Source organism: Mastigoproctus giganteus, chromosome 1, assembly GCF_048544385.1.
Source record: "Mastigoproctus giganteus isolate SK-2022 chromosome 1, ASM4854438v1, whole genome shotgun sequence".
NCBI lineage: Eukaryota > Metazoa > Arthropoda > Arachnida > Uropygi > Thelyphonidae > Mastigoproctus > Mastigoproctus giganteus.
Window position 1 is genome coordinate 239,506,035 of NC_143575.1, and position 27,908 is coordinate 239,533,942.

Genomic DNA, 27,908 nt, shown 5'->3' on the forward strand with positions numbered 1-27,908 from the left:
AAAAAAAAAAAAGCACCACTTACTAGATCGTAAACAATAAATCAACTCTTATTATGATTAGTTCTTTCTCTGGCTGCAGCCTGAGAGTCACGTACCTGGTAGCACACATATACATTCTGAAGCGACATGCTTACGTTGTGGATTAGCATGGGCGTCTTCAGAACAAATGGATCCCTTCCCTTCATGAGTCTTGGGCCAATCGCCTTTACAAAAAGCAGATATATTGTGACGATGTACAGAGTGGGCTTGAGATCTTGCATGAGAGGCCAGTTGGCCACTCTGGGGTCTGTGGGATCGAACACAAATTAATGTCAGGATGAAAACGATCGGGTATCACATTCATGATTATTGAAAACTGCAGTCATATATAAACTTAAATTATAAAATCTTGATTTGGTGTCTTACCTCCAGTGCCATAGAAGGCTTTCCCTGATGTATTCCAAGACATGTTCGCCAAATTTATTTCCTAGGGAGAAAACCAATTATTATGAAATATTATCGCAATTTTTACATACGTTTATATAAAAATACGATTAATTGTGATTCTGTTGTAATTTAGGTCATAGTTTTATTGTCATAGTTGGCAATTCAGTTGTTGATACTTTTAATTTAAATCTGGTATGTGCAGTGTACAACTTCACTGTTTTAGGTAGCCGAAAAAACAGCACTTAGTTACACGTATTTTTGAATCCGTAATGTGCAGAGTGCACCTCATATCCGAGCCCACAACCTGCATTACAAAGTATAGAGACTGGTTAAATCAGTTAGCTCAAAGGAAACGCAAAGGAAAAGAAACATAAAACGCAAATTGGCACACTCGACAGGTGGTTTCCCTTTATATTATGGGAAACTAACTTGCAACATCCTGGAAATGGGTTGACGCATAGATTAAAATGAAAACAACATTCAGCAAAGTTATTTAAGTCTTGTAATGTGGGAAGGCCAAGGTTGTATACACAGCAAATCCTTTTCATGGTTATTGGGTTAACGGTAATCATGAATGTTTGAGCCTGTTCGAGCCAAATGTTTCCTGTTTGTACTGTCAGTCTTTCAGAGTTCGTTTTCACTGTTGTTCCATATACAGTACAAATGTTTTTAAGTAAAATATGACAGTCGTCAAATTACAATAAGAATAAAAGGAAAAGCATAAATGAAGGAATAAGACTATATTACCAAATCAACTGAAAAGAACACAATTTGTTTTTTTCAGAAAAATTAACAATAAACTTAAAGTGGATTACGCTTACTCTTTTACACACCATGAAGAAGAAGCCCTTTTAAGAACCAGTCCTTTCATCCTTAGAGAAACCATACATAAACTAATCTTCTATAAAAGCAGAAATCGCGAAGTCAGCAATGGCTACCTGTAAAACACCCTAGCAAGCAGTAGAGACTTCAATCACTAAGCTCCTTTTTAATAAACTTTTACTGTTTTTTGGAGGTTTTTATTATGTATTAATTAAATTTTAGTTTTATACCAACAGGAACCTTCGATCTCTTTTTAAATCTGATCCAATCCGAAGTTGATTTTGAAATTCCAGTATCCCATTCCATTTTTCGGATTTTTCCTAGCCTTTGCTATTTTCCTTCTTGAACCCAGTTAGTGTTAAAACCTGCGCAGTTGCAGACACGATACACCGTGCCTCGTTGTCTGAGTTTCCCTGCTGGTAGTCCAACGAAATGCGCATTGGCTCAAATAAATTATATAAAAATAAATAATAGTACGTAACAGCAGATCAATGATTTATTAAATTCAGGATACTGACGCTCCTAGAGATGATAAAGAGACAAAAGGAGGGAGCGATTGCAAAAGATGGATAAAAATTTATTTTTAGGCAATGTACAGTGTATTTCGAGTCGATTGTACGGTTACAGTTCTCACGTGTTCTGTTAACTGCTACATTACAAGTGCCATTAATGTTCAGATCAGTAGATGTGGGTCACACGCAACTTACTTCGGCCTTCCAATGAAGAGGAAACGAGAGTGGCGCCAAAGATATTGGGCCGTTTGTTAGGGGTCGACATTTCGGTGAGCTTTTCGCTTCTACTCTATACCTCTAAATGCCTAAAATTGGAGATAACCTTATGTGGTTGTTTGTCCTAATTATTACAAATGTTTGGAGCAATTGAGTTAATTTTAATGAGCTGTTTGCTGATGGATAATGAAGCCATATTCACTGACTTCATTGAAAGTTAGAACAAAAATAAATCTTATTTTCTATTGATATTTTCTAAAATTCCTGGAAATCACTAGTTTCGAGCAATTTCAGTGGAATTCGAAGACCAATTTGGTACTAAGCAAACGTTTCTTTTTTAAACAAACACAAAATAAGGTAAAAAACGAAACATTCACTTCCTACTTTCAACTTTCTTAGTCCTAAGCTCTCTTTCGAAATCCATAAATTATGCATACAGAACTTTTCCAACTGCCCTTCTTTATGAAAATCAATGAAGTTCAGCCAAAGTGGAGCCGTATCACGTGGCCCACTTAACAGTAAAGCGAAATACCTTACTATTACTTTATTTAATACTCGCATTCTGTACTGGTGTGAAGATTTATCTGAGGATTTTCATAATACTTTCTTAATTAAGTAGCAATATTTTTTCAAATTATAGATATAATGATAAATTTCTTGCGTTTCATATATCTAATAGTAGTAATAATTGGAGAGTAATACACAAGAAGCCAATTTTGTTTATAATAAATAATAAAAAACAATTAACAATAATTTTGATTTTGTGTACGAGAGGGGGCGCTTTGATCAAGAAATAACAACATACTCGTACGTGGAATCAGTGCTTAAGCTTACACTGCTTGTCAAACTGTTGGAGAGATAGCGTTATTAGCCACAATGATAGCCCCACCTAGTTTCTGTGAACGTTGCCAAAATACCCTGTGCCCTTACTTTCCCTTTTTTCATTTTTCTCTTCGTTCCGATTTGTGTTTTGGGTGGAGCAGGAAAATGCACTGTTTCTCTCGTGACTGAGCAAAAGTATGTCACCGTGATTTTAGTGAAAATAGCTCACGAACTTGGAACAGTTGAATCATGTTCAAGAGCTTCAGTGTGGCACAGTTGTTTTGGCTGTGGTTGGATTTTTGTTTATTGCAGCATGTAACAAGGATCACAACTAAAGTGTATTAAAATTCATAAAAGAATACGTCCTAAGTCAGTTTAATACACAAATTATTTAAATGTTACGAAAAATTATAGAAATTAAAATATTGAAGATATTCGTGGAAAAACATTAATGAACGTATTGTAGTAATTTAAGAACATCATAGAAAACGTATACCGATAATATACAGTATATAGCGTGGGATAGAAGCCATAAGCCAATTTTTTTAATGTGCAAGAAACAGCTAAACAAGTAAAATAATGTATGACACAGGATTTAGTTAGTACGGTTAATGCTCAAGACGCTACTCAATTAATCTCAGTTTAAAAAGCTTTTTTTTTTCATTATGCCTTCGCACCTGGCACAGTAGTTACACTGTCACCCCTCCAGTACCTTACACTCCCTACTACCCGGCCCGCTTCCTCGTGGCGCTCGACAGTAAACTAGAGAGTTTTGTGTGAAAACAAAGCCCCCTCCCCTAGGCTAGATGAACAACGCAATTAACGCAACCCCACACTAATACTAACCTAGTATTACAGAGTTTAGTAGTAGTAGTAGTAATAGTGGCATGTGATGCAAGAAAGAAAGCATATGAACTTATGTAACATCAGCCGAAAAACAATTTCACACAATTATTCCCTCTAAAAGTTTATTTAAGCTATCAACTTCCACAACAAAGGATGGAAATTTGTTCCACCAATCAACCACCCGCTGGCTAAAGGCAAATTTCCGCACATCTATTCTACATCTGTCCTTTCTTAATTTGAATTTATGCCCCCTTAGGTTCCTAATCTGAACAAGTGGAAGGATCCCATCAGAATTCAGCGTGCTCAACCAATTCAAAGCCCTATACCTCAATCAGATTTCTTCGCAGGTGCCTAGTCTCCAGCCGCTGCAATTTGCAGACTTAAGCCTCTCTTGGTAAGAGGATCCCTTCATTCCCCTCACCAATCTTGTTGCCCTTCTCTGTACACGCTCAAGTAAATCTACATCCTTCCAGCCTGTCTGCATTGTTCAGAAAACTCATACCTGCCTGCACAATTACTCCCAGGTCTTTTTCATTTTCTACCACCTTAAGTGTAGTACCACACAGTTGGTACTCTTCTCTGGGATTACTTCTACCCATATGCAGTACTTTGTATTTGTCAATGTTAAACTTCAGGTGTCGCTTCTCAGTACATTTGCTCAACTTTTCTAGATCCTGTTGCAGTAGCACCCTGCCATTACTCATTAACAACTCTGCCAACCTTTGTATCATCTGCAAACTTGGACAGTTAGCCTGATATACCTTCATCAATATCATTGATAAATATACAAAAGAACAGTGGGCCCTACACGGAACCCTTCTGGACTCCACTAATAATATTAGTCCATGAAGAGCAGCATCCACTGATTACCACCCTCTGTCTTCTCCCACTTAACCATCCTTTTATCCATTGTAGCAACTTACCCTTAATACCATTCTGCTCCAATTTGTACAATAGTCTTTCATGCGCAACAGTGTCAAAAGCTTTCCTGAAATCCAAGTATATGATATCAAAATTATTTTTTGCATCCAGTTCCTTTGTAACGATATCATATTATCCAATCACAATGCCTGACACAGAGTTGGGGGAATCTCCGGAGCCGCATTACAATTAAAACTATACACCATATTGTTCTTCTGCAATGTGTAAAAATTTGCAGGGCTCAAATCCCGTCTCCACTCGGGGAATTTTATGAGATTTTTTCGAAACGTGGCTGAGTTAGTCGGTCTCAGGAGAGGGCTGCATTTTTTCTCCAAAAAACATGTAACTTTCATACAGAAAATCGACTGCAGAATACAAGACTGCAGAATACATAGTATATTGACATAACCTTAATTGCTATATCAATATGCAAAGACGCTGATTATATCCACTCTGAGTGCTGAAAGTAATATCGATAATAATTTATAAATTTCTATTGAATTTTATTGCTACTTCTTTATACTATGGTATACTGAATCCTATTAAAAGTACGCTTCTATTTCGTGTGCTATTCGAAAAACAGAAAAATTCCATATCTTTGGGATATTTCATCAACAAGAAACTACACTTAAGGAGGAAACACTCCAAAATTGGGACATGGACGTTTTTCTTGCAAATTGTGTCGCGACGAAAATTTTCTTGAGAGACTCGAAGAACCTTTTATCTAATTCTGACAACGGCTGACTGTGTAATCATAACTCATTCCAAACGTGCTCATACCATTAGGAGAATTAAAAATTATTAAATAATTAACTACTATGCCCAGCAGAATGTTTCATTAATGAGGAAACTGGAATGCAGCCAAGAGAAAGCTACTGCTTTGAAGTCAAGGGTTTGAAGTCATTCCTTACTTATAAAATGAGCTCTGGAAGAAGACAGATTAGCAATCTAAGTCCCAATTTCAAATTTGCATGCGACAGTGGGGTTATGGTTCTCGTACCCGAGTGAGCGCATCATTTGACCCCAGTGAACATATTTATAAAGTTCTAAAGTTGTGAAGCTACTTTTCACTTACCCTGATAAAAGATGGGATAAAAAGTATTAATGGAAAATGTGCGTGTGTCTATGGGAATTATCACATTGATAATATGGAGGTTAAATCTGACTGCGCATGCCAGGTTCTATTAAGAATATTTAATTCTATACTCTTCACTGCTCTTTAAACTGGATACTGCTCTTTAAGAAAATAATTACATTTTCTAAATAATTCGTTGCCTCTTCCACTATGGTGGAAGTCCTTTAGATATCATTTAAATTAATATTTAACGTAAAGATTTAATTTAATAGAAATTTAGAGGTAATGCTTCAGTGGCTGTAAAAGAACCTTTCTTTTCCAGCTAGTTGTGTGATCGGTGGTTGCCAGGTTACTTCCGTTTCGCTATTTGAAGCAAGATTTCCTTAGCATTTCTGATCGATCCCGATAAAAAAACTTTCCAATAAAACACCTTCTTTGTCTCTTATTTTTATGAGAGCATTAATCTCGATACTGTTACGATTAGTGGAACGTACTCTTGCTGGAACATAGAAATAACAGCAGCCAGTGGAGCACGACATCGATTGTGTTCAGGGACACAAAAATCCTCGAAGGCTGCATAAAATATTCCAGGGAAAGTGTCTTCCTGAATTGGGAAATCCTTGATGAGTGCTTAATATATTCCAGGAAGGAGTTTTCCATTGGAAACAAAAAGATTTTTCTAGTCAGAAAAATTAGATACCTAAATAAATACAAACTAAAGTACATAAAATAAATCAATTTCAAAATAAACTGTCATAGAATTAAACAATTGCTAGAAGAATTAAAAGTTTCTAGTGAAACCAATCCTTTGGCTACATGTATATATTATATTTAAATTTATATCACAAGATTATCATAGTTTGAGTGGTCAAATGAACGGAACAGGAACCGGCCCTGTGCTACATAAAAGTCTGCAGTATTGGATTTCAGGAATAAATTATGTACACATATTGAGTCAGAGAGATATTGATATGTAATGGCTCCGACTGGTATATAGGTGATCTGAAATGGAAGAATATTTGAAGGCTTCCTGTAACAGCTTGCTTTGGCTAAGAAAGATTGCCTAGGCTAGCTAAAAAGTTGAATGGCAAAAGAATTTTGTGGCAAAACACCATTGGAAAGTAAGGAACACGCTTCTGGATGGGTATGGTGCAGATTGATATGTATGGCGACGAATGTAGAATACATAATGGATTATAGTCCCTTCAACACACATTTCATGGTGTTGTGAATAGATGATAATACGTGGATCACAACTAAAATGTTGAATTTTCATATGGATGCAGCTCATTGTGCTGTATCTATAAAATGAACAGTTCTCATCAGTTTATTGTGCTGTGAATTTTCGACAAAATCCTGGAAAGCGGAAATATCCCAAAGATCTGGAATACGTACTTTATCCGTCCAGTCCCTAAATGCAGAGACCCCAAGCGGCCACAAGATTTCAAGCCTATTTCCATCATTACTTAAGGTATTTGAAAAAGCAGTTCAGCCCTCCATTGCAGAAAACTGTCTCAATCACAGGCCGCCGTACCTCCATACCACGATTAAGGGGAGATCTACTAATAGCAACCTCATGGACACCCTTAGCCCTCAGAAAGCCCTCAACGACAGGATACAGCTTAATGTTATTTTCTTTGATATAAAATCGGACTATGACAAAATAGACATAACAGTTCTAATCACCATCCTCCGGCGTTACTTCAACATTATAGGAAATACTCTCAGCATAATTAAATCAATTCTGGAGCATAGATTTCTCATCATCTCACATCGCAGCTTTCAGATAACATGGATTACTAATAGGGGTGTCTCACAAGGGGGGGGAGTCTTATCATCACCCCTATTTTCCGCAGCATTAGAGCTCTTCCTGGCATCCCAAACTGACTTCCAGTCATATGCTGATGACTTAAAACTTCACATTACATCTTCTGACCAAAATCAGGTTCTTAGCACCACTCTACAGGAAAATAAAAAGACCCATCAAACTGAACAATTTCTGACCTCAATCAATTTACAGATTAACCAAGCAAAGACAGCTCAAATGTCTTTCACCTGGAAGAAGTCACGCAATGATATCAAAGTTACCATCAATGGATCATCCATTCAAAAAGTTAAAACGTAGAAGGATCTGAGGTTAGTTTGGGACGAGGGTCTGGCCTTCCAGACTCACTTTCTGAACACGAAAAGAAAAATCTATTTCGCTATGTGGGCGATCCGCCAGGAACGTACAGGGATACACAATGCTGAATTGGTAAAGAAATACGTCCTCCAAGGTCTCTGTCCCATTTCTCTTCATGCAGCAACAATTTGGCCCTCTGCCCCTACAACACACTTCACAAGTTCCTCAGCTTGGAACACTGGCTCCTGAAATGGCTTAACTGGTGGACTGACAAACAATAAACTATTTCTAGGGTCCAACTCTCCATCAATCTCTAAGTCAGCCCATGGAAAAAACAGACTATAGCAGCTAGCCTTCTTGCGCTGGCTAGACTATTCACAGGACAACGCGATGCCGCTAGTATCACTGACCTGATAAAAACTCCCCGAATTGCTGAAAGATATCAAGTGGACCCAAGGCTTCCACTCAGTAATCACTTTGTATTAATTGATTATTGAGTTCTATACTGAGTATGGACTGGAATCAACTTATGTGTGATGACATATACTAGTCTGCTATGGATCAGAACAGAGATGTGTAACATAACATGGAACCACCTTGCTGTGTACAGTAACGTGTATAAACACGTGGCGGGTTTGCCGTAGTCATGTAATAAGTTCATTTATTTTATTTATTTTTTTTTTGCAGTTTGTTATGACCACTTAAACAGACGTTTAAGTTATACTGTGCTGCCACTTTATTAGATACACCCCTGCTGTGCACACAAATGGTTTGTCCCACAACCTTGCAAGTCACACGACCACAGTTGTGGATATAAATGCAGCAGAACAACCTTTCTAGTATCAGTTAAGCGTACAAACAATAGCAAGAATGGAGAAAAGGAGTGATCTAACGGACTTCGAAGGTGGCATGGTAGTAGATGCAAGACGTGCTGCAAGAACTGCTGTTTCAGAGATGAAACGGCAGTTCTCCTGAACTTTTCACGCACCACAGTTTCGAGGGTGTATCGAGAATGGTGCAACGAACACAAAACATCCTCTCAACGGCACTCCTGTGTAAGAAAATCGCTTGTTGATGAGAGAGGACAGAGGATAGCTCGAATTGTGCAAGCAAAGAGACGGGCCACAATGGCGCACATCACATCAGAATACAACCTTGGTGCGTAGAACAAAATATCGCAACGGACCACTAGTCGCACTTTGTCGCGAATGGGCTACAACAGCCGAGGGCCACATCGCGTACCTTTGTTATCAATGAAGAACAAAAGAGCACGCCTCCTGTGGGCACAGCAACACCAGCACTGGACACTCGAGGATTGGAAAACAGTTAGTTGATCTGACGAGTCGATGTTCCTGGTGTATCACGTTGATGGAAGGCTCAGAATTTGACGAAAACAACATGAATCCATGAACCCGTCATATCTGACGACTACTATGCAAGGTGGTGGGGGCAGTGTTATGGTGTGGAGAATGTTTTCTTGGCACAAGTTGGGTCCATTGATACCCACAGATTCACGTCTGAATGCCACATCGTACCTAAACAACGTTGCTGACCCAAGTGCATCCGTTCATGTTGACAGTTTATCCTCAGTCAAATGGTTACTTCCAGCAGGAAAATGCACCGGTGCACAAAGCCCGAATCACTATGGAATGGTTCCAGGAACGTGACAATGACTTTTCTTTGCTGCAGTGGCCCGCTCAGTCTGTGGATCTCATCTTTGGGATGAGCTGGAAAGCGCTGTTCGCTGCAGGCCTACACCTCCGTCGAAATTCAAGAGACTGCATGAGATACTCATGTCTGCATGGTATTGCACAATGTTTTCAGCATCTTGTTCAATCCATGCCTAGGCGAATTCAGGCTGTTTTGAAGGCTAAAGGAGGCTCAACACGCTACTAGTTACGTTTACCTAATAAAGTGGCAGCACAGTGTATCTACAGACTAGTTCTGCTACGTTTTTGGATATAATGGTGCTCCGAAGCATGTGAAATGTAATATCGTTAGTGTCACCAAGTTTACAGTGTACATGAAGCCTTCTTTAGAATACTTTCAATTACCATATCAGACAACTTGTATGGGGGATACAACAACGTTTAAAAAGTCTGCGAATTGAAAAGCTGTAATGTATCCGAACATATTACTATTGCTTTGGCACCCCACAGTGAAGACTTGCTAATTCCCAATCCGTTTCCCAGAGAGGAGTTTATAGAATTGGATAAAGAATCTTGTAGGTAATTGGGATTACACCTCAGAAGCCTGTTCAAGTAAAGCGCATCATTTCCCCAATCAGCAAAAATTGGATGACTGTGAGGAGTTTAGATCTAATCAAATCCAATGTAGGATTCCTGATAACACCTTTAAAATAATGGTAACAACTGGATCCCAAACAAGACTTCGACGCACGGGAAAAAAAACATGTCGCTTATGTAAGTTTTACACTATTTGCAAAGTCTCTGTGTCAGTGTTTTGATTTGATTGGTTTTTATGAAGAAATTGGTATTAGTCATAATACAGAAAAGTGGTGTTTTTTCATAGATAGAGCAAATAAAAGTTTGAAATCTGTGTTGCTTCAACAAGAGAATACACACCCTTGATTCTTGATTCTTATTGTACACTCTGTTCATATTAAAGAAGACTGTGGAATGTGATACTTGCTGAGAATTAGATTCAGTGGTTCTTTCTGGGTTTGCAGGTTGGTTTCGCTAAGTTCCCTTACTTACTCTTCTTCCGGGACTGCAGGGAAATAGATCAGCAATACGTGAGAAGAGAACGATCTGCCAAAATTGAGTTGCAGCCTGGTGTAGTAAACAATATCTTGGTTTCGAAAATCTTGCTTCCATCACTCTATATCAGGCCAGAACTGGTCAAATAATTTGTTAAAGCATTGAATCCTCAAGGTAACTCCCTCAAGAATCTACAATGTACAGTATGTTTCCAAAATTGTCTGATGCAAAAGGTAGCCTATTTATTGGTCCAAAAGAACTGGAAGACAAAATGACTGATTCTGATCGATTGCCTAGCAGTCGTTTCGCTTTTTAGTGAATGATTTTCTTAGAGATCCAGGTGAGAGTCCATTCGCACCCGGATTTCTTCATACCAAACCTGGGCAATGTTAGTGAAGAAAGAGGGAAGAGATTCAACCGGACATACTGTTACTTATCCACTTGCTAACAATAATGAGTTTACTGCAATCGAGTGGATGCGTGACATTCATCGCACAATCCACCATCTTCTACATCATATTTAATGTAAATAATGTAAATAATAACATATTGTGATTTCTTGGAAATAAATATTTGGAGTATATAAGTAGCCAGATTATTCAGTCGTATACACCAAATTCGTTGAATCCATATATAATTAAACTTACTTAAATTTAGATGTTTATAAAATACTACGAACATGAAATTCTATTGAAACATCGTAGAAGTATAAAAATAATAATCTCTCCTATTAGAGAATTAAGAGCATCAGAGACAGTGGGAGGAGAAATCAAATGGAAACGTTCGGTTAATTGTATTTCTACTGCATTATAAATGAATGTATTTTTAACTGTCTCAGTGATCTGTCGTTGCTAGGATACCGATTGTTACCATCTTTCCTTCATATGTGTCAGTTAATATACAAATCGATAAAATTCTCTTATTTCAGCCTAAGAATGGAAAGATTTGCTATAAAACATTGAAACTAATGAAATTTTAGCTATTAAAAATTATTTAAAATATATTTCATTCTTTATTCTCAATAAATATTGCTAAAAGTAGAGCCACATGGAAATGATAAATGTATACTACGTTTAATCATGTAATAGGATAATAATTATTTAATCATGTATTGGGATTTAATCATGCAATGGGATAATAATTATTTAATCGTGTAATGGGATTTAATCATGCAATGGGATAATATAATAGTGTAATGGGATCATTTTTTCACTTTTTTGTAACTTCAAAACGATTTATTATTATGTGTTTCTGTACAACTGCCAATAATATTGATCAAAATATTTTATGATACTGTATTTTTGCTTCAACAATAGTTTTCTTATCGATCTATAAAAATAAGTTTAAAAATTTCCTTTGAAACTGGGTCAGTTGAATACCTAACTGTGATCAATTAATAATGTAGATAGATCATGATGGTTGTTATTTTGGAACATTTTATGGTCTATGACATATATAGAATGAAGAACGTCTAGAGCAGAATTCCTAATTATTTAAAAGTATCCTTTCTTAATACAAATGGAGAAATAAAGGTGTTGTCAATATAGAATAATACTGTGGTCCGTTTTGGTTAATTAGTCCCATTTTGGATGATTAGTCTTTGTCCTCGATTGTAGTATTTAAAGTACCAATAGAGATTTTTCGATTGCTTAGGCCTATAAAATAGATAAGCTATGTTTATAAATATTAAGATACATAAAATACAATAATTGTATATAGTTATTATCAAAATAAATTCACTAAAAGTTAATTGTGAGTTCCACTATAGGAAAAATTGGCCCTGGTTGAGAGCGCACTATCGATTCACGAACACAACACCAACAATTTCGTTCTTCGTATTCAGAGAACTCAAAATAATAACAAAAAGAAACTGAATTTACTACAATATCTTTTATAAAAAAATATCCATAAGATGTACGCGTCTTAAAGCTTAACAAATGAGCCTGTAATATTTCCCAACACGATTCAGTCTGCACGGCACCATGGATTTTCATTCTGCGCATCCTCCTGGTGTAAACTACACCATCCACGCTTTATGAGGTGGAGGGGGGGGGGTGATTTCGTGATCGATGTATGTTAACCCTGATCGTACAAACACGTTATAATAATCGCATTGGTTCTCTGCATGCGCAAAGATCCGTTGTAAACATACCTGAGAATAAGCGTCACCATTCCTCACTTGTAATCCTCACTCTTCGCATAAAAATCTGCACTAATCTTCAAGGAATGGACATCGGAAGCCGTCAGCTTTTACGGTGTGAAGGAGGACAGCCCTATCGCGATTGGATTGTGGTGAATGTCCTAGTAGCCACGCACAACCGACGCCCTAACTGCTATCCCATGTGCCGTGTGGAGAAACTGCTGCATTGTCGCATTCTGAAACCATGGATGGAATCGAGGTCGAAGATTTCCTAAATTTAATCTAAATTAAACGCTCACGCGCCTTAACTTAATTATTTTATACTAGTACACCCATCTACGATGATATAACCATCCAGTTAGCTGCGTTTAATAGAAAAGAAACGTAATTATCACATAAGATAGAATTTAACTTACCGGCAGAGTCAGCTACAACTGAACACCAGGGGCGCTGCCTGTCTCTGCCACTACAATATGCTTGAATGTAGGCTCGCTATTAGTGGCCTTGGACACTATTTTAGGTGGAGACACTTATTATAAATGCCCAAATGCTGAGACGAATAGCACGTTTAATGCCGACAAAGTAAATTATTGTGGTCATGGGGAATTTGAAAAGGGAGCTTAGAAACGCGACCATAATAGTTTTGACTCAGAAGATGTAAAGTTACTTATCAGATAAAACTCAATGCCCGTGCATTGCTGTATTGGTTTTTTCCCTCAAATGGAGTCATTTCTGGAAAGAAAAGATGCCATAATATTAAAAGGTGATTAAAATGTAATAATGATATTTTTTTATCTATGTGTGGGTGCTTGAATGAATTCAATTGAAACGAAACCAATTTAAAGTGTTCTCTGGAACAAGGCTAGATTGATTATCCATTACGATAATCATGACATAGACAGGTCTTTTCGAGAATGAGCTAGAAAAAAATAATAATAATAATAACCCAAGCTAGAAAAATTAACAAGGAGGCTAACAAGAAACTTATTGTTTAAAGATAAATCATCTCTATAAATCTCCATATCTAAATTTTCATAGAGAAGATTTGAAAATAATTAAAATAGAAAAGGAAAGCAAAGGAAGTAGGAAAAACAAGATAGGGGCCATCCCTTTCTATATCGCTAAATTTCCTAACCTATGCTAACGACATGAAGTTTTTTGTCCACCGTTCAAATAATTACCAACCTATCCGAAGCAGTTCAGCAAGCCACCAACCAAATCACTCAATTTGAAAAATACCTTAACTGCATCCACCTTGAAGTTCATCCCAGAAAATCGGCCCCGCTACCATTTACTAAAAAGTGAATTAAGAATAAAGACCAACTACGGATAGGGGGGGGATAAAGTTAACACCGGCACTCCTCAGCTTGACCTTGGACTCACTTGAGACAAAGGCCTTACCTTCCTCCACCATTTTAGAAATATTAAAACAAAAACGTATGCAGCGGTGTGGGCTGTATGGCAGTAATTAACAGGAGTTCACTTTAGTAGAGTCTTATATCCAAAGGTGCCTGGCACCAGCTCCTTACTATGCATCGCAAGTGTCGCCCTCCGCCCCGTAATTTATCTAACAAGCTTCCTTGGACTGCAGCACTGGATCCGCCATTGGATGAAGAGAATGCCATTCACTGTCTTCTCCAGGAGAGTTCTCAACATGAATTTAAATTTCAAACCCATCAGATGGAAATACTGAACCGTAGCGGGTAGTAGCACAATTGAGTGGAAAAGACTTGACTTCGAATTCTGCCAAGGGCGCGAGGAATTTTTGTGGGCCTTTTTCACTAAGTGTCAGACTTAGTTGGTCTCAATCGAGGACAGCAAGGTTTCTTATCCCCGAAACGGGTTTTTCGTCTAGCAAACAGGAAAATAGACCACAGAACACTTGTGATTTGTTGTGTGTTCTGTGGTCGATTTTTTTCAGTTGCTGATGTGCTTAAGACATTATAACAACAGCAACAGAAATGCCAAATTTTCATCAAGAAGCTGGACACTCTCTCCCTCTCTAAAGTAACACCAAATGAATTGACCCCCTTGACATATTCAAGATAATTCGTCGTCCATACCAACGGACAAGAAATAAGAAATAACACTCTATGCATGTGGATGTCCAGGAGTGAAATTATCAAGTTTCAAACTGATATGAATAAATAAATAAATAAAAAGGATCTGATGAACTTTAGAGGCGTGTTATAGATTATTGGAATCAATTGCTTGCCACTGTGATAGAGTATATCAGCTGATAATTTATTTTCTTGATGGGTATTGGTGAGGATAACTGAGGTATTTTCAGTGTGGTCTTATGAAAGTATGCATAGTTTCATTTTATAAAAAAACACAAGTTCAGACTGATTACCATCATTTGTTTTATTAATGGTCTGCTGCTTTATTTGAGATATTTATCTTTGCGTGGATATTACTAATCCATGTTGTTCTTATTACGCCGCAATATACGCTTGGCTTGGCGACCCCAGTATTGATTAGTTGCTGAAAGTAGTCGCCATCCTAAATATAGAATGTTTTTTCGTGAGGGGTATAAAGTCTAAAGCGATAGTAATCGGACTGTTAGCTGAAATAGAGACTAAGATTAAGGAAATGTTCAGGTCCATGTATTGATTTATTGGAGATAAAAAGATGAAATAAATGTTTTGCGTTTTCTTTAAATACCTCGGAAATAATAAAATGAAGATAGTCGATGAATCCATGTCTCATCTGCCAATCTGGTGACTGTGTGGTCTGTGATGTCATATTATTTTAGTATTTAAATTATGTATATTAGAATTTAAATTTTTATTTATCTTTATAACATCAGAATTTATTTTTTTTTAATTTGTCGCATTATTATTATTATTTTAATTTTTATTACAATTATACTTAAGAGTTAATACAGATTCTATGCATTTCAGGTTATAAAATCTGTTTTATCGTGTTGTGGTTCTGTGATGACGTCACAGAATGATTTTTATTCTCTATTCACGTGATCCATTTATTTAGGGATCACGTGAAGTAGCCTTTATTTCAAAAACGAAATACAGAAAATTAGCCAAATAAAATTTAATTTATATAGAAATAATAATAATAATAATAATAAAACATGTTCGAAATATAAAAAAAAATCTCTTCATGAATTCATGGTTATAATCCTAAAAGTTTAGTTATTATTAATTAAAAATTTCTTAGACACATTTTCGTTATTTATAATTATGAAATAAATAATCGAAGATAATTAGTTTGCTTGGTGTTAACTAGGGCATGACGCCAATCGTGTCCTAATTATCTTTTCAATTTCTCTACATTGGAGGAGATTGGTGGTTAAGTGCAATATTACTGCAGGGCAGACAAGGGCTACAACTTCCACCTCTAAATTTTATTCTGCAAACCCAAGCTAAAGGCTCGAAGATGGTAGAAGAGGGGCAGGGAATCATTGATGTTAAAGGTCTCAAGGCCAAATCCTTTCCATGCACTTCGTTTATCGTATCATGCCCTGCTCATACGAGCCATCTCATTCTCCATCAAGCAATGTGGCCACGAGGTAAGGTTTCAGATCCCAAGGTCTTCAGGTCCCAACAAAGGAGATGGCTTTGTAATCGATTGATAAATAAGGGGAATGTTGTTGGATAAGAGCAGGTACAAATAGGCCCTCAATATTAGCCCCCATTGTGTCTCTAGAATGTCATCTATAACGGAAAATTTGTCTCGTCTCTAGTCGGGATGAAAAACTCCAGTTATTACTATAATTACTAAATGCAGTAAACTCTATATTATTCAGGGGGTTGAGGATTAAACGAGGTTTCTACGCAGAAGTCGAAGTCGGTGTAAGTTGGGTAAAAAAAATAAATACGTGAAATCGGCTGCAGGAGTTCTTTGTTTATATAAATATTCCTTCTAATTTTAATAATCATACTTCACTAGTGATCCACTCTTACTACAGACAGTTAACTTTAACACCCTATCTCGCTGTTAAAAAGAACACGAACAAAAAGGGTGTCTGCTATCGGAAAATGGAAACTATACGGGGAAGTACTCTTTACAGGAGCAGAACTTAACTTATACATGAAAGTATGAATCCAACTAGTAGTACAACGGACGCATATCTCCAAGTAGGAGATGTTTTCATCATCTCCATTCAATACTCACGAGTAGTAATGTCACCAGGGGAAACTTTTATTCCCTGTAAAGGAAGTCCAGTTCCTGTGGGACTGGTTGGGCTTTCTTTAGGAAATTTTCCCACAAAACATGAAAGATCCGAAATAATTAGCTGCAGTAATGTGTATTGTGGCTCCATCTGACGTTTATGATGATAATTATTTTTTACCCTAACATATTCTTACACGATTTTCTCACAGCGTCTGGTTTACACTTCAATGTATTTTTGTGCCAAAATGTGTACAGCAAGCTCTGATTATTTTAAAATTTTTAAAGGATTTTAATAAAAAAAAATTAACATATTTTGAATATTATAAATGCGATAAACGTTATAGTAATTCTATTATTATCGGTTTATTGATTTTATATTGAACGTACAAAAATATACTGATTTCTGTATGAACAAAGAAATCGGACGGACAGTTGAATTATTTGCAACAATAAATTCGCAACAATAAGCAAATTCGCAACAATAAACAAATTCGCAACAATAAACAATAAATTGGATCACACTGAGCTGTAAATAGCAATATTTATACTTTGACATCTTCCATTTAAGGACTGGAGGACACTGCTTCTCAAGTCCAAGAGAATAATCCTTTTTTTCATTTTTTTTTTAGATTTTTCGCTCTCTTTTTAATATTTATTTTAATTTTTATTAAGTACACACACCATCACGTCATAAACACGTTAATTAAACATTCTTACACAATTAAAGACACATCCTCTAGCTTTATTACACACATCTAAATAATCAGATGGAAGAACCAGTAGCTGCAAGGAATCATCACCAGCCAACAACCACCAGGACCTATACTCGAATCCACATAAATGTAAACTGGTAATTTAAATTGTAAAATAAATCGAAATAAATAACTAATGACATCTATTAAATAAAAGTTAACTGCAAATAAATTGAATATTGCCTGTGATGCCAAGTAGAGACCAAAATCAGAATCTTTCTCAACAAATCGGACGCCATATTGGCTACCATTACGCCAGTTACTATCTCCTAATGATCGAATTGTGTTGCCTGATAGTACTATAAAGGTTTAATTTAAAAAAAAAAAGTTCAAGATGAACATTAATTGCTGAGAACTTCGTTGACTAAAGAAATGAGTGATTATACTGAAATTTGAATACTACACGTTTCCAACTGTGATCGCATTTATAGAGAGCTTCTCCTTTATTAGATTTACCTAATAAAAGGGAAGACTACCTAACAGTGACAGTAGGACTTTCCCTTTCATCGAAACAGTCCCGATTAGGCTTTAAAGAGGTTTGGAAAGTGTTCTACAGGGATGATAACCCATGTTGATCCAAAAATTTTACCATATTTGTTGAAAATGGGAAGGTTACGGATCTATGTATTCCAAAGAGCTCTTTCTACGTCATCTCACAGGTGCTCAACTGAGATCTGTAGAGGAGAGAAGCCACTGCAATAGGCTGAATTGACTCTAATGCTCCTGGAACGAGACATGTCACATCATCTTGTTGAAAGAACGCATTCACAGTTGGATACTATGGGCATGAAGGGACGTATCTGGTCAAAATAAATTTTCAGATAAAATTGAATCATCAAAATGTTTCTCCACTTATATTAAGGGAACTATTTATTATAAATCAAAAAAGTCAAAAATAATAGTATAACTTAAGAAATATTTGTACTCATAAAAGCAATACTGGGTTCCAGGTTTAGAAATTAACCACGTTCCCTTGTTTTCTTCTTTGATATCTTAGGGTGCTCAGTTTCTTTCTGTTCTATCTGATGGAATATTTTGATAAGGCAGTGTACGTTACCTTCAAAGTTAATTTTATTTTCGTCATATAAATTTGCCTTTCGAATATTTAAAGGGAATTTTAGGGACAATTTGCTATCTGATGAGGAAGCAGGCAGTCTTGGAACAGGCTGTCATAGAAGGAGCATCCTTTAAACAATTTGGCGAGGGTATTTTAAAAGGGATGCCTCGTAAACCTAACACATGTCACCAGGTGCTAGGTTCCTGATTTACTAGACATTGTGTGTAGGAAGGGTAGATATAATTTCATTATACCGAGTTAACCAATTAAAATACAATCCAGTGTGTAAATCAGCTTCATTTTATATAAAAAAAATGAATATAGAATTGAATCGGAAAACTATAACTGTCCATCTTGCTCGTGTTGGCATGCATTTATTCTTTTATGTGCTTGATGAATTCTAAGGCTGCTTTTCAAATACCATTACTATCACAATGAAACTGTCTTCTTCGACGTGTCTGAAAATAAATCACTCTATACACAGTGATCTATTTTTCTTTCAGAGTAACGTCTTTATTTGGAGACATCGCCTCCATTAAATGAAGGATTTGCTCCATTAAATGGAGTTATCCATCTTCATTTAATCTCTGGATTAAATGAAGATGGATAACTCTGTACGGATAGTGGTAAAACCACACTTAAATTGGCGTTCAGTTCAGTTCTACTGGTTGCATCTTTAAATAGACAACCTTCTACAAGAAGCAAAATGTGACACTTAAGTGGAATTAGATACCTAATTGCATTTCTCTACTAGTTCTCACAACTTGTGTTCATGAGCTTACTCCTTCCATGGCGCTCTTCTTCTGAATTGGCTTCTATAATTCCCCATCTCGCTTCCAAACCAGTCCGAACACGTACCGCAACAAATCAATGCCTACTTACTGTTCAACATTTCACTCCGTGGCTGAGTTAGTCGGTCTCAGGCGTAGATAGCAAGGTTTTTTCCCTCAGAAACTGGGGTTTTTTCGTCCAGCAAAACAGGCAAATCGACCAGAGAACACACCCAATTTACAGACACGAATACGGGTTAATGTAATCATTTACGGGTAACCCTAATATAGTAATTTTTTTTTACTGTTCAACATGCACCCAGGACGACAAGACATGTGGTCACTGCTCTGAAAAGGGGCATGACTACAACGCTTGCCCAAACAAGAACCAAGACTCTGTATGCACAAACTGTAAGTCGCAGAAACTAGACCATAATCATTTTGTCAGAGACCCGAAATGCCCGATCTATCTGAAAGCCAAGAATTAACTATGGGGACACGAATTAAAAACCTTAATTCCACAATGATAAAGATCTTCCAGACAAATGCACAACGGGTCAGAGCGGTGGCCGACCAGGTCAGAGTAAAAGCAGAGGAGGAAAATGCAGACATTGTACTACTCCAGGAGCCATATGTACATAAAAAGCTGGTCAGGGGCTATCCACTGCACTTCAAAATTATTCAGACAGATGAGGATACCCCGTGGGCTGCCATATTGATCAGAAATCAGAACATCACGGCCACCAGGATCACGCAGTTCTGCACGACCTGGGCCGCATGCGCACACCTTATCACAGCCCTGGGCGCCTTCTACGTGGTGGCGCTGTACTGCCGACCAGGAGAAGAAATAACCTTCGCAATAAACTACTTACAACGACTTTTGAATACACTGCCTAACCAAAAAATTATCCTTGGCGCGGATGTCAACTGCCGTTCGCCAGCATGGCATAGTACTACACCAGACAGAAGAGGCACCAGAAACGGCCAACTTCTGGAGGACTTCCTCATGGGCTTCCAATTTACTGTTCTAAACCAGCCACATCATCTTCCAATCTATTGTAATACCATGTGGGAGTCCATGATCGACATCTCCCTGGCATCAAGAAATCTTGCTGGGTTCGTGACTGATTGGAGGGTCGAAGATTCGTGGACCACTTCGGACCACCGGGTCATAACCTATAAGATAACAAGAGTCCTAACAAGAACACCACCAGCAAAGCAGGTGATAAACAGATACGCCATCACCAGTGCCAACTGGGAGCTCTTCAGAAACCTACTGAATGAAACGGTGGAATGCAATCCAGGAAGTTTAGACCCGCAAGCCGACCCGGACGTACTGCAACATAAGACAACTAAAATAATCACAGATACAAGCAACGAAGCTATCAAAAAGAAGAACCCGAAACCTGGAGCCATCCCCTGGTGGACTTCGGAAATCAATGCCCTCTGCAAAGTGGTAACCAAAAGAAGAAAGGAGTTTCAACGAGCGCGCAGGACGTGGCTAGAAGCTGAACTGGAAGCCCTCAGGCAACATTCTAGGGAAGCCAGAAACCGATACACGGGCGACATCCGGAAAAGTAAGGAACGAACTTGGGAAGGCTTAATGACAACAACTGGAAATGATGACCCCTGTGGAACAGTCTACAGGATTGTTACCGACAAACTCCTTAGGGGGGGAACGGTAGTGACTACCACACGAACCCCACAAGGTCAAATGACAACAACTTAGGAACAATCGCTGGACATCTTGAATGCCATATTCAAGGAACCAGCGGTCCCAACTCTACAGGAACAAAATCATCTCTGTCAAGAAAACTGGAACTAGAACCCACAAATCACGGAGCCCCCTTTCACCATGGAAGTGCTGCTGCCGTCCGGATAAGAAACAGAAAATGTCCCAACCTAGACATGATAGAACCCGAAATACTTAAAAAAGTAATAGAATATACACCGCAACTTCTATTGACCCTGTTCAACAGATGCCTAGAGGTAGGTAAATTCCCAACAAAATGGAAAACCTCCAACATCAAACTTATCATCAAGAGTCCAACTAAGAAATCAGAGTTCCCGAAATCCTACAGGCCTATCGCACTTCTTTCAGTAGTTAGGAAATTATTTGAAAAACTACTGCACAAACGAATCCTCCAACACTACGAAGCAGCTGGCCTCCTAGCTGGGAATCAGTTTGGATTTAAACCGGGATCCTCCACAACAGAAGCCCTCAGAAACCTAATTAACAAGGTCAAAGAATGTGACAACAAGTATTTCCTCGTAATATCGATTGACTTTGCCGGGGCGTTCGACTCACTCTGGTGGCCCAGCGTCTTGGGCAGACTCAGGGAAGCTAAAGTACCCATCAACCTCTATAAAGTCATAGAAAGCTATCTCTCACAAAGAAAAATTGAGATAAACACTCCATACAAAAATATCGCAATTACAGTACATAGAGGATGTCCACAGGGGTCTGTATTGGGCCCACTCCTCTGGAACTTGGTATTTGATGAGTTCTTGAGAAGGGACTTAGGAGCAGTGGGGGTGCAGGCCTTCGCAGATGACCTGATTTTGATATTGCAAGCAAACTCCAGAGCCCAATTAGAAATCCTAGCTAATCAGGCTCTGCAGATACTTCAACAGTGGGCCAAGAAGAATTTCTTAGCAATGTCACCGACAAAAGGGTCGGTGACATTGGAACTGCTTAAAGGAACCCTACAACTGAGACGACCACTCCAGATTAAGATTGATGGGACAACCAACAAGTTCGCCAGTCAACTAAAATACCTGGGTGTCATACTAGACAATAACTTATCCTTCCAACCACATCTCAAATTCCTATGACAAAAGATCAGAAACTACTCTGCTATGGTAGCTAGGGTCACAAGGCGAGACTAGGGTCTCAAAAACCATACCCTAGCCTTATACTACAAAACAACCTTCCTCCCATTACATACGCTTCAGCAATCTAGTAGGACAAAACTGACTTGGTCGTAAATAAGAGAACCCTGGATGCAATTCAACGCACCAACCTGCTCACCGCCACCCGCGCCTACCTTATCTAAGGGAATAACCACCACTTTCCTGGAATTTACAATAGACCCAACAAACAACCACAAGGCAGAAAAGATCCGGCTTTTCTGACTGTCCCACGAGTGACTCTACTACCGGACATGATCTTAAGACTACACTACGACTGCTGCAGCCTCACTGACATGTAGCCAAATGGCGATCTGTACCAGCTCGCTTGCCTGGTACCTTTTTTCCTCTCCCCAGCATGGGGATGGGGAGATGGTCTTCCTGTCTCCTCTGTCCCCTGCCACCCCATATACTTCGCCTGGTGAGGCATGGGCATGCCTTACTGACCACCTGGGGTTGCCTTCCCTATCGACCCAATACTTCTGTATCCCCCCAGTCTTCAGTCTCTTCCGCCTACTCTGACTAATACGCCAGCGTAAACCCCACACAACTAATCAAAATTAACGATTTCTAAATTGAAATCCGAACCACATTAACCTCTCCTGGCTTTGTCTAAACTTAAGTGTCCCCAGTTTTTTTTTTTTTTTTTTTAGGTCCTAGCCACCAAAATCTCAGGAAATTAGGTGGCAGGACCTGCCAGAGTATATATATGCTACTGGGTTCCTGGTCTGCCTCCACGGGACATAAGTGGGGCAACGTTGGGTCCCAACTGGGGTTCAGCTGCCAAACGACCAGAAGAACAACGGTACACGACACTAAACGATCCAAGACCCACACACTTTTAAATCTTTGGCATTTAAAGCGTAGTGTAACACACCACAATGTAAACTACGCGATGGGGGAAACTCCTGGTGCCGCTTGACCCTAAACACACTTACATTTACATTTACTGTTCAACTTCAAACTCACATAGCCATACTTTTTTCTTCTTCGCTTATTCCTTATTCCTGTTGCAGAAAACTTAAGCTTAAGTTTTCTGCAACAACTTCGCTTCACGATATTTCCTGCAAATTACAATTTGCAGAAATTCAAGTCTAATGCCAACAAGTACCTACTTTAATCTTCTCAGCCTGCAAGTTAAAATAAAATCCTGGAAATTGTAGTTAATGAAAGAAGCACGCACGAGAAACATGAAGTTTTCTTTTTCTTACCCAAATTAACATCCATACGTCAGCTTTAAGAGGAGATTAGCAGAGCCTTGGAACCGAATTGTAATAAACAAGTTGTCCTTCCTTCTTACTGGATTTCAGCTGTTTAAGAAAAAAAAATCAACTAGAAAAATCCAAACAACCACGACACCATGAAAATTATTTTTGAATTCATGAATTTTTAGGCTGGTTTTCATATATACATTATGTCCACTATATCGAGCAGTCCGTCCGTCCGCATGCAACAACTCGATTCTCATTGGAAGGATTTCCTTGGAAATTTATATTTGGCTCAAAATAAAAGATTTGTCCAGAATCCCAAATTTCATTAAAATCGGAGAAATAGAAATCCGGTAATTATTATTTATTTTTACTATAATTAATAATTATTCTTACTCTTACACTTACTTTTAATAATATACTTTATTAAGTTTATAGCCCAAACACTATACATTTAAAGTGACGTTTCAGGCATCTTGCTGATACCCATCATCAGACCATGCTTTTAGGGCTAGAAAAATATAAAGGGTTTCAATTTGAGTTATTTAACAATAATTATTAATTGTGAATTTTAAATGTAAACTATTGAACGTTAATATTCCTTGTTGGTTACAATAGGAAACAGATATTAAAAATAAGTAAATATTTACATAAAGATAAAAATACATAAAGATTAAATTCTTACCTGCTGTCAGACTCCTCACCTATAAACAGTTAATTTATAGGTGAGGGATTAATCTATTAACCTATAGAAAGATGCTAAGATTTTCTCTCCTGTATCCAGTGGTTATTGTTGGAGTGGAAGTCTTGGGGTGAACTTTGCTCTCATACTCTGATCATCTGTGGTTGTTGGGCAAGATGGTTCTGGGTATCTGGAGGAGAGTAGTATGTGGGCTGCTCTTCCGAATATCTGGACTATTTTCTTTTCCTGTTTTTCCATTTCTCTTTCTATTTTCTTCTTGAAAAGGTTGAAATATTGTGGGTTGAATTCGACTCCTTGTTCTCTGTTAATTGATGAGGTTCCGAATATTTTCACCAAGAAGGTTTCTTTAAATTTTCTTCTGTTTTAGTGGTTGTCTGAAGAGAGGACTCTAGTGTTGTTGAAATCTCGTGTAAACACATTGGAATGCATGTGGGGCTTTGTCGAATTTTAGGATTCTTCCATATTGTACATCTTTTTTTTATATTCTTTGATTCTGCAGTTGAGTCTTCTATACGATTCTCCTAGAGTATTCCCCTACACCTACAGTATATTTTATAAACAGAACACGAAGTTATCGCACCAACTGTGCGATAACTTCCAGTCGAATTGGAGGACAATAGTTCGTGGTCTACAGCAGTGAGATTTCCTGGTCTTCATATCTTAATGATGTTAATGTCTTCTGTGTTTTGAACATAGAAGTCGTATTACGTGTTTGAATCTATTGGAAAACCATCCATTCAACATTTTCAACCAGTGGCTTAAAGAAGGAATTTGTATCCATTCCTCCTCACATGGAGTCACCAATTGAACCATATAAGAAGGGCGTACTGGCCGAACATGGATCCGTTTCATCCCAAAGGTATTCAATCTGATTAAGATCTAGACTCAGAGCCGACCAGCTAAGTTGTGGGACTTCAAACTAGGACGACGAAGCTCGCTGATCGAAGGTGGAGTAGAGGAAGGGATGATGTCAATGTTCCTCCCTGTTGGCCTAGAAACCAACATGATGACCATCTAACGGTCATAACGATTACTTTCCAACGTCTATCGGGATTCCCTCTGTCTGTGCAATTATCACTTCTGCTTTGACTACCATCTATCACTGCTTTAAAAATGTTTGTTTTACTAAATTGTTTTAATATTTAAATTGCTTTAATATAATTAAACCGAATAATTAATAATAGTTTAATTATTTGAAGTTAATCAAAGATTTATTATTATGTTCAAATTAACTACTTCTTTAATAACACATCTGTGTTATTAAAGAGAGTGAAAGGTTTTTTAATATTAAGAAAAATAGAATATTAGTGACTACATTGGATGATGCTTGGAAGCTTCTTCGAGTATGTGCCTACTTCACCACCGATGAGACCCCGTAAAAAAGAAACAATACATTAAAAACATCTGTTTTATGTCTTCTGTCATCGGTTTTATTAAATTTAATAAATACAAATTAAAAAAAAAACAATTTTTAACGTTTTTATTTTATATAATCGAAATTTTATATGCAGATTATTTAACGCAAATAATAAAGAAGTAAAAGAACAGGTAAGTGTAAAAACTATATTTAATATTCAACATAGTTCAACCTCAAACAGCAGGAAGTTACAGAACATATTTCACAACTCATTAATCATATTTAAAATCGCATTATGCAAAATAACAAAGCTCTCATGGTATACATTAAGTGATTTTGATGGCATATAAGAAATAAACTCATGATTGAACTTTGCACTTGATATAAAGGCGCTAAAGTTATCATTAATGGTATACATATAAAAACAATACAATAAATAAACAAATTCTCCTTTTAACATAGTCATAATGCAGTTCTCATTTTTCAGAATGTACGCTTAAAATAAAACCTTTATGATCAAAAGTTAACATAAAAATAGTTCAGGGTCTTTTGAAAGACATTATACACCACATGTTCCTGAGAAGTAGTTTTTAAATCGGGAAGGTTGTCCAAAGTGGTTGTGTTCTGAAAAGTAAAATGTTTTATTAAATCTCATTCTGATTTCAGTGTGAGAAAATGTTTAGAGGATCTTTTATAGTAATTCTTTAGGTAGAAATTAAGAAAAAACAACCAATACAGCGTTGAAGCAGAACAATACAACAAGGAAATGAATGTTGGGAAACCACAGTTTTGGAAGAGCATTACTTGAGTGTAATAAGCAGATATCAGGAACAGCTGGACCTGTAAAAGAGTGATGTACGCTGTTAGAAAGTGAAGAGTAGAAACTTATTAAACTATTTCTCTCATTTTTACAATTTCAGATTAATTTGCAACGAGGAGATAAAGTTGTAAATTAATCTTAAACTTGACCTCCATTAGAAATTAATTTATGGTTACCATTTGCACTTTGGTGAGGTGTTTCTTCCACCAGAGATATTTCTGCACGTTCGGTCCTAATCCACTCATCCCATAGTAGAAATACATTATGACGTGAACCCCAGAATTAAGACCGCATCCAACCACACTGCTGCCACCTATACAACACAAATTATATTCACGATTATGAAGGAAAATATTTTTATTATTTTCTGATATAAAATAGCTGTCTTGTACACTGGTGTGTGAAATTTAAGGACCAACACTGTTTCTAAAGGTTACAACCACAAAATCTTTACTGATGAGCGTAGATTCAGTCTCAGCAGCAATTCTGGACCTCAGCCAATCTGGCGAAAGGTTGGCACACGGTATCACCCCGCAAACATCACTGAAAGGGATCGATATGGCGGTCGAGGTGTTCTCGTCTGGGGAGGCGTTATCTTGGATGGACGTACACAACTCCAGATACTGGAAGGCGGTACTGTAACCAGTGCATGCTACTGTACTGAGGTAATCCTTCCCCATGTGCGTCTGTTCCGAGGTGCCATTGGCCCCGAGTTCGTGTCTATGGATTATAACGCCACACCCCATCGCACTGCAGCTATTGATATGCTTTTTGAAAGTGAGAACATTGTTTGTATGAATTGGCCTGCCAGTTCCACCGACCTAAATCCCATCGAACACATATTGGACGCTCTGGGGAGACGCCTAGCGACACGTCCACACCTACCAGAAAATGATCACCAGCTGAAGAAGGCGCTGACAGAGGAATGGACGATGTTACCGCAAGAACTTATCAACAACATTGTTCTAAGTATGGACAGGCGGTGCAAAGCCTGAATCGACATTAGGGTTGGCCGTATCTCCTACTGAGGACTACCTCTTCCCTTTGTTCGATCTTTGGCAGTGATGCATCTGTATCATAGCAGCCAGTGCTATATTGCCATTTTTGAATAAAGTCCCTCTGTACCGTTTTGTTTCCGTGTTTGTTTCTATCATCATCACTGTACTTCACGAGGTTCCTTTGGTGTGCTTTTCCTCTATGAAGTGGGACATAGTTTGGAGTGATCGTGTACCATAGAATAGGAGTGAAATGAAGAGACAGCGAGAAAACTCGGACAGGTATAAGGGACATTTCTGGAGATCGCATAAGAAATACTAAAGGCTATCAGCCTGCAATACCCAAGGATCATCATTCAAACCCCTCCCTCCTACTTCCTGGGCTATGGTGATTCTCTCTAAGGTCAAATTTACGTGGGACTGGCGGCTCTTGGACATCATTATCTAGGTCGATCTCATAATCTCCTCCAGCTCGCTAACAAAAGCGATAACAGCCATAAATGTTTATGACTGTTATCGCTTTTACACAATTCAGCTTTGATTTTCGTAGACTCGTCGGTATTTGATCGTATTTCTCCGT

At 37.8% G+C, this 27,908-nt stretch overlaps 1 protein-coding gene across 1 annotated transcript in view; it reads right to left on the reverse strand.

The window, feature by feature from the left end:
* LOC150091679 (uncharacterized) overlaps positions 1 to 27,908 on the reverse strand; it is a 157,293-nt gene that overhangs the window by 18,779 nt on the left and 110,606 nt on the right. The window contains exons 10-12 of the mRNA XM_090369247.1: positions 6,135 to 6,190; positions 406 to 466; positions 96 to 286 (exon numbers count right to left, since the gene is read on the reverse strand). Coding sequence (XP_090225373.1) covers positions 96 to 286; positions 406 to 466; positions 6,135 to 6,190 — 308 coding nt within the window. The remainder of the gene's footprint in view (positions 1 to 95; positions 287 to 405; positions 467 to 6,134; positions 6,191 to 27,908) is intronic.